This window comes from Lutra lutra, chromosome 4 (genome assembly GCF_902655055.1).
Source record: "Lutra lutra chromosome 4, mLutLut1.2, whole genome shotgun sequence".
Taxonomy (NCBI): domain Eukaryota; kingdom Metazoa; phylum Chordata; class Mammalia; order Carnivora; family Mustelidae; genus Lutra; species Lutra lutra.
In genome coordinates this window covers 36,899,523-36,914,606 of record NC_062281.1, presented here as the reverse complement: position 1 = coordinate 36,914,606, position 15,084 = coordinate 36,899,523, and the positions used below count along the sequence as shown (strand labels likewise).

The following is a 15,084-nucleotide window of genomic DNA, read 5'->3' as shown; positions in this document are numbered from 1 at the left end:
CTCAAAAACTCAACAGAATAATTAAGTCTGGTTCATCACTGATGCAACTGATCAATAACTTTAATTCCGAAAAGGGACTACCTCCTTATTTTTCTCAAATGGCCAGTGGGGGGATATCAAAGCTTAGGAAAAAACTATACTAAAAATTGTATTTTTCTTTTTTTTTTTTTTAAACCATGTAAGACCTTAAAATATTAAGGCAGACTTTCACTAATCATCAAGTACATCAAAAAGATTTTTCTCTAGGAGAAATATCAGTTCTGCTGTATTTTATTCTTTCATTTTCCTCAAAGGGGGAAAAGGGATTTTACATGGTATTTTTCCAGAGCCAACATGACCTGTTTGAAAAAAGATGATAGGTCTACTTGAAAAACCACAGTATCTGTAAATACCGAATTTTCCCAAGATGAAACAGAAAAGGCCTTAGAAAATTAGCAGTGCTGCTAGACCAGTTCTATTATCCTCTTTTCCAAAAGAAGACTTTTTGTTCATTTACTCAGCAAATACTTGAGTAGATACTTTATGTCAGGAAGCATGAACTAGGCAAAGATCACTAACAGGGCAGAACTAAAAGATTAGCTTTTAGATCACTAAAAGACCAAAGCTGGAAGCAAAAATCTGTTTAACTTTGGTATGGCAAAGGAATTAAACTTTCATTTATCGATATGCTCAAGGTGGAAATTTCATTTAGACTTAGCAAGAGGCCAGTACTATTCTGAAGAACATGGGAAGTCACCAATATCAAATCCCCTTAATAATCATATCAACAAAGAAGCTATTTAGAGATTATCTAGTTATTACCATCCACTCATTTTATGCAGTAATTTTTTTTTTTTTTTTTTTTTTTTTGGATAAGGAAATCAAATGGAAGCAAAGTAAAAACTGCTACAGTCTTTGTATTTTGTGTAGGAAAAACATGCAAATACCTACCTGGAATAGCAAAGAAGCTTGTTAGTAAAGAATAAATGTTACTCATCCCCTTTTATTCCTAAGGTTGGCTTTTGTCTTAAATTGTAACTCAAAACAAACTCTTTAAACCAAAATAAAAATTATCTGACCTATCAGGTGTAATAACTGGAGGAAAAACACCAGAGTGAACAAAATTCAGTAACATGTACACAGGTATTACTCCGTAAAGAGAGCAAAAGAGAAAAATCCAACACATTTTATTATAGAAAGACATTATTTTTGAATTTTAAATATTCTTATTACCTTAGCAAATCACAAGATAAACATTTGTTATTTAGCTTTAATAAAGACACAGAAAATCCTTTCCCACCTTCGAAATGACTCCTATTCATGTAAAAAAAAAAACAAAAAAACAAAAACCAAAACAAAAAAAAACAAAAAAAAAAAAAACCACAAACAGACCCCACCCAAGACAGAAACTACAAGAGATTTTGTAAGCCCATGTAAAGATAAAAAATATTTTTCTTTAAAATACAGCTTAAAGAAATTATCATTTAAGGATAATTCAGGACTTAAAGCTATCCCATTAGTAATTAAAAACTTGTGTAAAGGAATCTTATTACCAGCATAACTTAAACAAAAGCCCTAAACCTAAAACCACATCAGAAATAATCCTGTATTGCTCATTAGAGTAGCCCTTCCATGAACAAGTTTCAAGTAAATGTGCACCTGGACTTCTATTCTGAAGCCCAGAATCAGTAACCTGTCCAGAGAAAATAAGATACTCAATACTGCCATACTGAGACCCAATGTATAACTTGGAAGTCCTACCGGTAATCATTTAGTAAAATCATTCCTGCATCATTAAAAAGGAAAAGTATTAACGTATCTATGTTATATCTAAATGATTGGATCTCCTACCAACTTATCCTAAGATTTAAACTTTTCCGAATAAGAAAGCTATCATTTAAAGAAGGTTGATTACAATTAGCTAAAATGCAATGTTGTTCTTTTAAGCTTTTTAGAAAAGCAGGGCTTCAATGCAGTAGGTACTAACTTCTTAAAATACTGCTTGATTGAACCTAGAAAAATCAAGTTTGGTATTTTCATAATCTTTGTGTACAAAGTTAACTTCTAACATTTAATGCAGTAAGAGGCAAAAAGCAACTCTGAAGCCATAGTCTTCTGCATAGCTAAGTGGCTAAACCAGGGAGGATATTATGTCTATAATGAGTCTCCTATTACATCTTTCTTACATAAAACAAGGTACCTGTATCCACAAATGTACGCTTAAGAAAATGAGCTCTATAACTACTATAAATACCTTAACCACAACTGAAACTGTAATAGTTTTTTAATTAGTACAAAATACACTACCAGTCTTTCTTAGTCTACCTGAACTGATAATCAGTACTGCAGTTATTTTATACCAATTTAACTACAACTGTTTAATACCTTTTAGGAATGACACCCTGAAGACTTCAAAATTTAGAACATTCAATTTTTTAAAGGGAAAAAAAACCAAAGTAGTTGAAAGTAACACTTGATATTCATTATAGGAGCCTTATTTTATAATAAAGCTAGACTGAATGATTCTCACCAGTACATCATTGCAGATATCTCTTAGCTCGGTCTCAATTTTCTCTCTGTATTCTCGAGCCATCTGCTGTTTTTTCTCAGCACCTTCCGTCTTTTGCTCAATACTCGAGACGACCCTCCAAGATGACCTACGGGCTCCTACAACATTTTTATAAGCAACTGAGAGAAGATTCCTCTCCTCATTGGATAATTCAGCTCCTTGCTCAGTTACAGACTTCATGCAGGCTGCCATGTCATCATATCGCTCAGCCTGCTCGGCCAGTTTGGCCTTCTGCACCAGCTCATTTTTATCCATGACTGGATGTTCTGCAGGGAAAAAAAGCAGCATTTAGATTTTTCCATCGAAATAAATAGACTCAAAATTATACCTTTTGTAAGTAAGTGATATTAACACCTCAAACTTAAACGCCCAAGGAAGCATCTTCACATGAGAACTGACTGCAGCCTCACAAAAGGATGGCCAGAATGTGGGGGGAAAAGGGGGGCGGGGGGAGGGCATACTCAGCATTCAGGGGACAAATTTAAATACATTAATATAAAACAAATGAGAAGCAAAACTAAAATTGCACTGCACCATCTTTGTTCAGACGATCCTAGTTTCACATAAAGCGAAAGCACATTTGGTAACGAGGCTACCTTAAAATCCAACCCTTACCTTACTTGGCCAAAATCTCAATTCCAGTATCATATCAAAATTTTCCAGTATCAAAATTAAGCAGTTTTTTTTTTGGTTTTGTTTTACTGAGAAAGCACTGTCGGCGAACAACATTACAACCTCTACCATACTTCCAGAATTATGATTCAGGTCAGTTTAATGTGATTCAGGTCAGTTTAATGTAATTTATGTATTTTTACTTTAATAATACCTGCTATTCTTGTCAGAAGTGTTTTAAGTTTAAATTTTATTGGTATTACCCCCACCCCAAACACTCATACATGCTTAATACATACCTGAGTCCTATGATTTACCATCATAAACACTAAAATGTATAATATATGAAGTGCACCTCGTGTGATCAGTGTTTTCTGTCACTGCTCCAATTTAAATATAGAATTACACTGTTTTTAGCAGTCAAAATTTAATTATCACTCAAGCTGCCTTTACCGTTAACTTCTCACCTAATCCTTTCTCTCATTTTTAAGCTCCCTAGACCTTTCTAATTTAAACGTTATACTTTTCCTTAAAGATACGCTTTTGGATGGTGCTAAAACAGCACAGAAAGATACTAAGCCATACACTGATCCAACAGAATAAGTGATTTTAAAGGTAAATATACAGTTTGAAGTGCTCTAATAAAAGGTTAACAGAAGAGCCACTGCCACTGTCTAAGAATTGACTCCCCAGTATCACATCCTTTACCTTCCTAGGGAAATCCCACAACACTTTTTTTAAAAGCCAAATCGAACAGGGTAAAGACGTAATCAGCTAGCTTATTTGTGAGGTAGACCGTGTCAATGCAAAACTATTTAAAATTTATGATCTCATATCCTCCCCCCACACACCCCTGAAATGACTGATCTTTCCCTTAGGAACTCAAAACGCTCTCAGGTTAATGCTGCTTCTAATGAAAAATTATCAAACCCCAGTATAAAGGTTTCTCTCCCCAACCCTTCGGGTACAAAGGGAAGTGCATTTCTCACAGAGTAGTACTCCAAGGCCTCGCCTCTGTATTGCGGAGAGGACTCGCCGCACCCATTTTAACCCTTAACGGACGAGAGACGTAGACTGAGGTGAAACCAACAAGAACAGACCTTGACTTTTAAAGTGCAAATCCTAGCATGCGCGCTATCCGCAACCACCCCTCCTTGGCTCCGCCCAAGTCCCCGATTCTCCCTCTTTGTCATGGCGGATCTGTGTCAAGGAGCCCAACCTACTGCCGAGTGTTAATTCCCCCCACCAGAGCAAGAGGGAGGAGCAGCGCGCCCCCGCCCGAGCCGGGGGAAGCGGGGGGGAGCCGCTCGCCCGCCCCGGGGGCAGAGACGCCAGCGCCGCCCGCAGAAGCGGAACCACGACCCGCGGGGCGGCGGACACACCCCACTCTCCCACCCGCGTCTCCTCCGCCACCGGACACCACTGGTGCTCATTTAGGCTGTAAGGACCCGACAGCTGCAGCAGGTGGGGGAGGGGACAAGAGCCACACCCAGGCGAGCTGGGCCACCGCCGGCTGTTACGCTCAGCCTCACCCGCCCCGTGAGGGGGACACCGTCTAAAAAGCCAGCACGGCGACCCTCCCGTTCAAGCCCACCGGGCAGGCGAGCCAGACGCCGGTCCACCGCCTTCCCCCATTCTCTTCTCTATCCCGACCAGGACTCGGAGCCCCCCACTCACCATGAGGTGAGGGGGAAAAAAAAAAAAAAAAAGAAAGAAAGAAAGAAAGAAAAAAACCTGAGCCCCATCCCCCACCCCGCCAAGGAACCCAGGAAATTCGGCCCCAGGTCCCAGGCCAGCCCCACCCCAGAGCCGGCTCCCCCTCGTGCCAGAAACGAGGCCTCGCCCTAGAGTACCTGGCGGGCGCCTCCGGGCCGGCCTCGGCTCGCGGCCCGGTCCCCAGGCCCGGCCCTGCTAACGCGCCGCCGCCCGGGTGGGGGAGGGCTGGGTGCCGTCGCCGCAGCGCGGGGCGCGGAGGCTGCGCGGAGCAGCGAGCGGGAGAGGCAGGGGGAGGGGAGGGCCGCGAGGGGAGGGGGCGGCCTCACCTGCGCCACTGCAATGCCCGCAGTCGCCAAGTCATTATCTCGGGCGGGAGCGGGGCGGCGACGAGGAGGGGGCGCGGGTGGGAACCGAACGCGCCCAGAGGAGCCTCGGTCACCCCCGGGAGCCGGCGACCGGGCGGGTCCCCGGGGATCTCGCGTGTGGGCGCCCTTTCCAGCCGGGGTCCGGGAACCGGCGCTTATCGGGGCCAAGACATCGGTCCGGAAGCAAGTAGCCCTAGGCAGCCGCGAGCCGCCCGCCCGAACCCAGCGGAAAAGCCGCCGCCCGTCTCCGCCTGAGGAGACTCCGCCTCAGCCCAGCGCCGCTACCGCCGGGCGAGCGGGGCTGAGGGGCTGTGGAGCGGGGACGGCCCTCAGGCTTTTGGAAGGTTGGTCTGGGAAAGGAAGGAATGGGACTAGGTGGCGGCGGCCGGGTCCCTTACCTGTGTCCCGAGAGGGTGGCGGCGGACGGACGGGGGCTCAGCAGTCTCTGGGCGGCAGCGGCGAGGCTGAGACTCTGTCCGTAGATCTCGCTGCTCACAGGCTACAGCGGCTCCGCAGACACGGGGTTTCCTCCAATCACCAGCCCCGACAGCAGGGGCACCACACGCACGATGACGTCAAACGCTGCTATGGCAACCGTTGATTGGTGCCCACAGCTCTGGGGGCCCAGTGCAACCGCCGCTCCCTAGCGCGCGCGTCCTGCCCGCCCGCGCTAGAGGGCGAGCGGAGGAGCGTACCACTTCTCCCGCTACCAACGCTACTCCCCACCCCGCTCAGCTCCCAACTTCTCTGCTCTTGGGAGAATGAGCCTGGGCAGGAAGCGCCTTCCCTTTTTTTTTTTTTCTCCTTCCTACCAGTGCCTTCCTACCTCGCCTTCTCGAATCCCCCGCAACCTCTACAGGCTCACTCTTCCTCTAAACCAGCAAGGAAATTCCTCCCCACCCCCACCTTAGCTTTCCGTGCGGCCCTCCTGCGCCTGCGCCAGTCACTCCCAGTAGAAGGGGCTCCGGTTCAGCAACATCCGGGACCTTTCACATCTCCCCCACCCCCTCCCCGCGCCCTGGCCCGCCCCGCCCTCCGGGCTTCGCGGTGGTAACTGCCTCCTGGGCCGTCCCGGGGCTGCATTACGCGAGTGGCTCCGCCGCTCTGGCATTGTGATCAGGAATTGGGGGTGGCGGGGGAGGGCGCGGTCAGACGGTCGAGGAGGGGCGGTGTGGCGCGCTACTCCCAGTTCGCCGCACCCCGTCGCCAGGCGGGGCCTACCTGAGCGCGCGGCCCCTCCCTTCCTCCCTTCCGCGGCGGCTTTACCTGCGGGCTGGAGGAAAGCGGCCTTAGACCTTTTAAGGCTCGGAATAGAGTGTGAGGAGTCTGGCCCCGGAGTATATGGGCTGAGTGACGGGAAAGTTTTCCAATCGGGGACTCCGGATCCGTGCGCAGTGACAGCTGCGAAGGGGACAATGGGGGCGCGAAGTGGGGGTGAGGTGGGTCGGCTGGGGCGGAGCTGGTGGGAGGTGAGGCCTGGAAGGAGAGGCCGCCGCTTTCAGCTCCCACGGGGAAACGGCAGCCTTCTTAGACGGAGGGCTCCGGGGATGGTGGAGGCCAGAGCAAAGAACAGGTTGAACCGTACCGACTCGTTTCTCGTAGATGAGATTTTTCTATCCAAATAAAGCATCCACTGGAAGAGTTCATGTTGCAGTGATTTAAAACATAAAGATCATTACCTGTTTTCTCCTGAAGCAGGGTTTGAGGGGTGTGGTATTTCCCAGGGCCCCCGCTGACCCAGCTGGCAGTGGAGCCAGGAAGAGAGGGAAAGAGGAGCGGAAATTGCAGGTGCCTACCAACGGGCCAGCCTAAAACGGTAGAGCCTCCACCCAGTCAACTTAAGGAAGTTCAGAGAGATACATGCACAGTGTAAAATGCCTCTGCCTCTTCTCCCTTTGAACGTTAGAGCTATGAAAAGATTAGTGCTACGAAAAGATTAGTGACCTGCAAAATCAGTTGCAAAAGTCATCTAGAGTTTATATAGTTAGCAATGAAAAGTCAGAACTGTTCCTACTACCTCTCTGCAAACGCCATTTTGGCCTGAGTTTTCCAACAAATCCTTTTTGAAAATCATTTCCCCCGTACCTCGGTAAGTGTACTCTTTAATGGCCATTCCCTATTTCCCCCATCTCCCCACCTACCTCCCCTGTGGTATCTATCAGTTTGTTGTTCTCCGTAGTCAAGAGTATGTTTCTTGGTTTGTCTATTTCTCCCAACATACCTTTATTGAGCACCTACTAGGGGGCCTGCCTAAAGAACAGCTGACAAAGGAGTCTCACTAAAGAGTTCAGCCTCAAGTTGTGCAGAGGACTGAGTTTATCAGTAGCGGACATATAAAATCCGTCCTCACTCTTCCAGCACTTTGTCTGTTCTGTGTGTTCTGTTCTGTTGGATACAGTATTTCTGCCCCAGACCATTCTGCAAATTACGTTTTGCCTGAGGTTCCAGCTGGCATTTAGATAGTAAAGTATAAACCAGGAAGAGAGTTTCCCAGTGACCAGTTCAGTTTCAGAGTGTTTTATTTTTTTCCCAACTTCACATCAGAACAGATTCATACTAGACTTAATTGATCGGGGTTTTATTTCTGAGATGTTAAAGTCCCCAAGTAAAGTCTTACTCCCAAGTAAAGTCTTTTCATTTAAAATAATATTTCAAACCCCCCTCCCTTTTTTTTAAATTGTCTTTGGTTTTGTGCTAGGCATGGCACCTGAAATTTGACAGAAGATACTAAGTTAGGTCTGGCTCAGTTGGAAGAGCCTATAGCTCTTGATCTCGGAGTCTGAGTTCAAGCCCCACATGGGGTGTACCGATTACTTAAATAAATAAAATAAAAAAGATACTAAGTTAAATCTCACTTAAAATGGAAATCGATGTTTCTCTAATCTCAACTATGTGTCTAGATAGAATATATTCCCTTTTGTTTTAGAGGAAGTGTAGGGATTTCTCTGCATCAATAAACTGTGGATTTACTTTAGGACACAGCTAAATTAGGTGTTCACCTCGTGTTTTAAATAGGCATGTGTGTGTGAAACAATAGGAATTATTAGGTTTACATACTCAAGGAATTTGAGCTCATGAAATAAGGGTGTAATGCAGTTGCCAGGAAGCAAGAATAGAGAGAGTCACGAAAGCCTCAAGTGGTAAGTATTTTGAGGAATAGGAATATATATGGCAAGGATAATGACAAAAAATAAAGAACTATGAACTTGAACTTGGGAAAAATTACTGGGAGAATTTCATGTAGCCTGACCTGTTTTATTTTCTTCACTGCTGAACTTTGTTGCCTGAGTCAATTTACTCAACTTTCTATGCCTTAACTGCCACATCAATAAAATACTGGTAATAAAAACACTTAACTTATTAAGTGGTATTGAGGATTAAATGAAGTTTTATATATATATATATATATATATAATATATATAAGACGTAAGTATCTTATATAATAACTTTTATATATAAGATACGTCTTTCATAATTATAAGAGATGTAAGTGATAATCATATATTGCTTAGCATCATTCGTTGCACAAAGTAATAGAACTATTATTCACTAATAAGTGGACATATCTGATGTCTCTACTGTTCAAAAGGTTATGAACATTAAATGAATGATATATTTAAGTTATCTTTAAAAAGTGAGATAAGGGGCACCTGGATGGTGCTGTCAGTTAAGCACCTGATTCTTAGTTTTGGCTCGGGTCGTGATTTCAGTGTCCTGAGACTGAGCCCCATACTGGGCTCTGCTTAGCATGCAGCCTGCTTGAGATTCTCTCTTCCTCTCCCTCTGCCCCTCCTGGTTGTGCTTTCTCTCTCTCTCTCTCTCTCTCTCTCTCTCAAATAAATAAAAATCTCTAAAAAGAAAAAATGAGGTATAAGGATGTTCCCTCTGGAAATAAATCTGTGTTAGTTCGTTAGCACTAATGAGAATTAAGGGATGAGACAGTGAATAGGCTCCACTCATGTACAAGGGACTCCGTGACCTCCTCATATCTAAGCTATATATTAAAATAAGGGTTCAGGGGAATTTGCACAGGTGCATTATTCAAATTGGAAAAACCGCAAAAGATGGACTGTACTGATGAAGCAACAGTTAGGTGATCTTTTAAGTTTAATTGCCAATCAGTCAGGTTATAGTCTTACTTTTTAACATTATGATTTAATTGGAGAAATGCAGCATAGGGCAGTGGGCTTTGGAATCAGAATTGGGTACAAATCTTGGTTTGTCTATCAGAGCTATGTGACCTTAGGCTACTAAACTGCACAAACTAATACTCAATTCCATCAGATTATTGCAAGCATTAAGTAAGAAAGGAGAGAGCTGCACATAGTGCTCTAGATTATGATTATCTATTGTTGGGATAATCTGGAGTTTGTGCCAGAGGCAGACTCATCAGCTCTTGACCAAACCCATTGTGCTCTCTCAGAGCCACAGCTGGACTCCATTGCCCAGGTCTCTCTGGCTGTTTGGTGTGGCCATGTGAGTGAGCACTAACTAATGGCACTTGACCAAAGCGACACACTGCACTTGTGGGCCTGGCCCATAAAATCTTCCCATTTGAACCTCTGTTCAGTCCCTGAATAGACCTTTCTGCCAACTGAATGGAGAGGATTGCAAGGCTTTAGAGGAGAGTGGGAACATACATATATATATAGATAGATCATTTTAGACTTTATTGAGGGATAACACTTTATCTTTTTAATTAAATTTTTTTAGTAATCTCTATGCCTACTGTGGGAATCAAACTCATGATCCTGAGATTAAGAGTTGTGTGCCCCTACTGACTGAGCCAGCTGGGTGCCCCGAGAGTACACTTATCTTAATGAGCACTAGTACTATATAGAATTGCTCAATCACTATATTGTACACCCAAAACTAATTTAATACCACATGTTAATTATACTGGAATGAAAATAAAATTTAAAACAATTTACTCTTGATGCCATCATCATTCCTTTGTCTGTTACTTTAGCTTTGTTTTTCTTAAAAAAAAAAAAAATTTGTTTTTTTTTCAGCCCATACCTTTTAAATTCTAGCCTCACAGCCCAGACTCTGGCCCTATGTTCTACTTTGGTCATAGATGGGGTTTTTTGCACAATGATTTAAAAGTCAAAGACATAAGCAAAACCAAGCCAACTGTGAGCTCTCATTTCGTAAAATTCATTAAGCACTTAAAGAGGTCCCACTGGGGGCGCCTGGGTGGCTCAGTGGGTTAAAGCCTCTGCCTTGGGCTCGGGTCATGATCCCCGGGTCCTGGGATCGAGCCCCGTGGCGGGCTCTCTGCTCAGCGGGGAGCTTGCTACCCCTTCTCTCTCTGCCTGCCTCTCTGCCTACTTGTGATCTCTGTCTGTCAAATAAATAAATAAAATCTTTAAGAAAAAAAAAGAGGTCCCACTGGTTAGGGGTTATGTTGCTCACTGGGGATAAGAATGTGTAGGTCATGGTCCCTCCCTGAAAGAGCTCACAGTCTTGGACAGACACAGACACTAAATGCAATTACAGTGAAGGATGGTGAAGTAACAGCTATGTGTGTGTGGGGAAATCTGAGCTGTAAGCACTAACTGTCCATAGAAAGGTGAGGAAGATTCCCTGAAAAAACTCACGCTAATTCCTATGAATTACTGACTTGATTATCAACAGAGTCTATTTTGCTTTCTGGCCTCCAATGAAATTTTTAATTCCCCAGTGAAATTTTTAGTTTCCTTGCATTCTTAATTGATGGATCACTATTTGATAGATATCATGGCTCCTCGCATTCTATTAAGGACACAGACAGTTTCTAGAGTATTCTTTACCTACAGCAAGTCATTTTCATATATGTGCCCTTCATTGGAATCTTCAGATAGCATTCTGTTTCCTTGAAGTGTAGAATTTTTGGTCGTTCTTATGTTGTGGTGATGATTGTTTTCCTATTACATGATAAGGAGGGAAGTGCCTTCCAGTCTGAGTTGGCCAACAGATAAATGAAATTTCCTCTGCTTCTCTTTACCATGCTCTTGAAAACTGTTGGGTCTGAAGCTGTAGGAACGTGCCAGTACATGCTTCCTTGGCCAAATTCTGGAATCCAGCAGGCGTTTACATTTATCTCCTGCTGAGCAGCCACTGTGACAAGATCTTGTCCTGACTCACTGTCCAGTTGTCCGCGATGAGAATTTGCATTGTCAAGAATCAGAGCCTCTCCATGGTTCTTTTTTAATCAGCTGTGATAAATGTAAAAACAGCAAGGATGAATACTGTGGGCTCTCAGTGTGCTTCCACAGGCTGCTTTATCTGCAGCTCCTTATTTCTGGGGCCTAGCCATCACATTCTGTAACCTGCCTCCCCTGCCTCCCTAGCCCTCTGTCCTTTCTTGGCGCCACCTTTGGGGGGTTGTAGACTCCGACAGAGTAACAGTTTGAAGGCTTAACTTCAAAAAATTTTTTTGAATTTAAGTAAGCTTCACACCCAATGTGGGGCATGAACTCACAACCCTGAGATGAAGCACCCCATGCTCTACCTATTGAGTCAGCCAAGAACCCTTTCTCTTCTTTTTCAAAGGATAAATGATCCATGATAAAGTTTCTAGATTTAGCCTCCTCCAAACTGTAAGTGGAAACTCCTCTTATAAATAGTCGACTCTTATTTTTCAGAAACTCCTTCATGGTATTTTAATGGGAAGATGAATTTAGCTTGACACCATTTTTACTATCTTAACCCTCATGTCTCCAGTCAATTGTGTGTATACATGCACACACACACACACACACACACACACACACACACACACACACACACTTTTATATATATATATTTTAAAAAGAGACAACAGGCCCCAAATGGAGTCACTTGTACTAAGCCCACGTCGCTAAACCAAGACTTAATCCCTAATGTAATTGCATTTTCAGCTTTTCTCAGGAATGCAATCTTAACCAGTGAGTCTGGAATTTCCTGTTCAGTACTCCAGAGGCAATCCACCTGATAGACCCCTGCCGTCCCCAAAAAGAAGGTGACCTTGCCCGAAACAACCCACTCTTTGCTTCTAACCCCCTTTTGTTTTGTCCTGCCCCCTCTGCCTATAAAAGTCTTCCATTTTGTAGGGTTCTTTCTATATGCCAGATAGGATGCTACCCAATTCATGAATTATTGAATAAAGCCAATTGGATCTTTAAAATTTATTCAGTTAAATTGTGTTTATAAACATATGTATATATTTTTTAACATATATTTTATAGAACTTACTTTTTATTGCAGTTTTACATTCACAGCACTATTGAGACGAAGGTACAGAGATTTCCCATATACTCACCCATAGCCCAACTCGTGCACAGCCTCCCCGGTTTTCATTTTGCACCAGAGTAGTATATCTGTTAAAATTCCTAGAATTGATCTGTTAAAATTGAATGGTTTATTTTGTCAAAATAAATTCACAAATCATTATGAACCTGAAGTCCAAATTTTACGTTAAGTTTCACTTTTGGCGTTGTACTTTCTATGGGTTTGGACAAAGGTATGATGACATGTATCCACCATTACAGTATCGTGCAAATCATCTCATACATACATACACACATACCGTATAGTGTCATACAAAAATCTTCTGTTGCACCTGTTCATCTCTCCTTTGTATCCATGTCAACCACTGATCTTTATATTGTCTCCATAGTTTTGTCTTTTCCAGGATGTCATGGAGTTGCAGTCATGGAGTATCTAACCTTTTCTCATTGACTTCTTCACTTAGTAATATGCATTTAATATTCCTCCATGTCTTTTCATAGCTTTCCTTCATAGCTTTTTATTTTGTTTTAGTGCTGAATAGTGTTCCGTTGTCTGGATTACCAGTTTATTTATTTGTTTCTAGGTTTTGCCAATTATAAATAAAGCTCATCTGCTTTGGAGAAATACTAAGGAACACCATTGCTGGATCGTATAATGAAAGTATGTTTTGGTTTCATATGAAACTGCCAAACTGCCCTCCACAGAGACTGTACTATCTTGCATTCCCACCAGCAGTGAATGAGAGTCCCTCTTGCTCCACATCCTTGTCAGCTTTTGGTGTTGTCAGGGTTCTGGATTTTGGCCATTCTAATAGGTATGTAGTGGTAGCTCCTCGTTGTTATTGGTGTTATTTTTCTCACCGTTTGAATTTGCATTTCCCCGATGAGATATGATATGGAACATCTTATATGCTATTTGTCATCTGTAGATCTTCTTTCGTGAGGTGTCTGTGAAGTCTTTGGTCCACTTTTCAATCTGGTTTTTTGTTTTCTCGTTGTTGAGTTTTAAGAGCTCTTTGTATATTTTTGGATAACAGTCCTTTATCATCATATATGTCTTTTGTAAATATTTTCTCTTGTATGTAGCTTGTCTTCTAATTCTCTTGACCTGTTAAATTTTTTAAGGTATCATAGTTTTATATTTTGTAAAAGCAAAGGTAAAGACTTTAATTTGATGTTAAGTACTAGAACAGCTTTTGGAAGTCACCACTGAGATTAGTGGTAATCTGAGATGAAAGTATTGGTTTATAATACATACCAGGAATTTTGTCTAAATTCAGGAGTCATTTCATATGAAAGGTACTTATATGTACAAAAAAAAAAAAAAAAAGAAAGAAAAGAAAAAAGAAAAAAGACATGTACTACCATACCTGCTTGTTTAGTTGAGTTTGTCACCAGGTGACAATGGCTTGAGGAAGGTAAAGGCAGCTGGGAGCTCACAGTTTCAAATGTGCATAATTTACAGTTCAGAAGTGATCAGTGGCAATCATGGAGTAAGAGGTCAGAAAAAGAATTTGTTCCTTTCTGGCATGTATTTCAGTCTCAGAGTACCCAAGAATAAGCAAAGGGAACATTTGGAATTCATTAAGGATTTAAAATACAATAAGAATGCATACATATCAAAAGGCACTTAAAAAAAAAAATCCCCCCTCTAGTAAAACAGGCATCTGGAAAAGGAATCAAGGGCAAAGTGAATTTCTGGCAGTTTTCCCAGGCCCTGATATAAAATTTTTCCTGGACCTAAGAGCAGAATTTCTGTTTTCTAGTTTTCCTGGTCTTCCTCTGGGCAATTGCTCTCAACTTGAAATAATTTTTAGGAGTTCACACACTTTCTTGGCCATGAAATCCTCAGGAATCCCTGAAATATTTCAATATTTCAGCAACTTGATAAGAAATTTACATCAAACCCCCTCTCTAGGACGTAAGATGGTTATTCTGGGTGAGTCAGATGTGTGTTTTTGACATGACTAACTTTCATACAGTTAATGCCTCCTTATTTGTTAAACATTGATTTTTTTCAGTCAGGCTAATACATAGTTGTAAGCTTCAGGCTTGAACAATTAAAAAAAGAATAAATAACAACTAGAGGCACATTTGAATTGGTAAGTGATCAGTGAAAGGAAAGGACACAGGCGTACAACTATTTCTCTAAGCCACCATTTGTTAAAAGATCTATCTAAGCAGTTTATAGGAAGAGGTCACCTTCCTTTGGTGACTCTTCCTATCACAGCAGCACAGGTAGCAAGAGCTTATGCATACAAGCAGCATAAATAAGTTAAAATATATAAATATATCAGCTAGGCAGCATCTGTGGCTACGAGAGGGTAGGGATTAAAAACAGTACGAAGGTCAAGCTTTAGAAAGAACAATTAACCCTGAGCTGCTGACAAAAAAAAAAAAAAAGTCTTGATTGTTTTATTATAGTAAATTGAGAGTCAGAGGTCAGGGAGAAGTGGGTGTTGCACTTGACCAAGAATTAAGGGAATGTTAAACGCAGGGAAAGCACCTGATGTCTTCTGCATAGCCAGAAAGAAGAGCATGTTCTATTATGAGGCCTTGATTATGATATCCTACTGTTCTCCTTTGCTGAAA

General features: G+C 42.4%; 1 protein-coding gene across 2 annotated transcripts in view; it reads right to left on the bottom strand.

The window, feature by feature from the left end:
• Positions 1-6,035, bottom strand: part of YWHAZ (tyrosine 3-monooxygenase/tryptophan 5-monooxygenase activation protein zeta) — a 33,287-nt gene extending 27,252 nt beyond the window's left edge. The window contains exons 1-2 of one of the 2 annotated variants that reach the window (XM_047725329.1): positions 5,640-6,035; positions 2,510-2,814 (exon numbers count right to left, since the gene is read on the bottom strand). In XM_047725329.1, the coding sequence (XP_047581285.1) occupies positions 2,510-2,803 (294 nt within the window). In that variant the 5' untranslated portion in view covers positions 2,804-2,814; positions 5,640-6,035. Of the gene's footprint in view, positions 1-2,509; positions 2,815-5,013; positions 5,027-5,639 lie in introns of those variants that run through there. The other variant, XM_047725330.1, reaches the window with a different exon arrangement.
• Between the last annotated feature and the right edge of the window lie 9,049 nt (positions 6,036-15,084).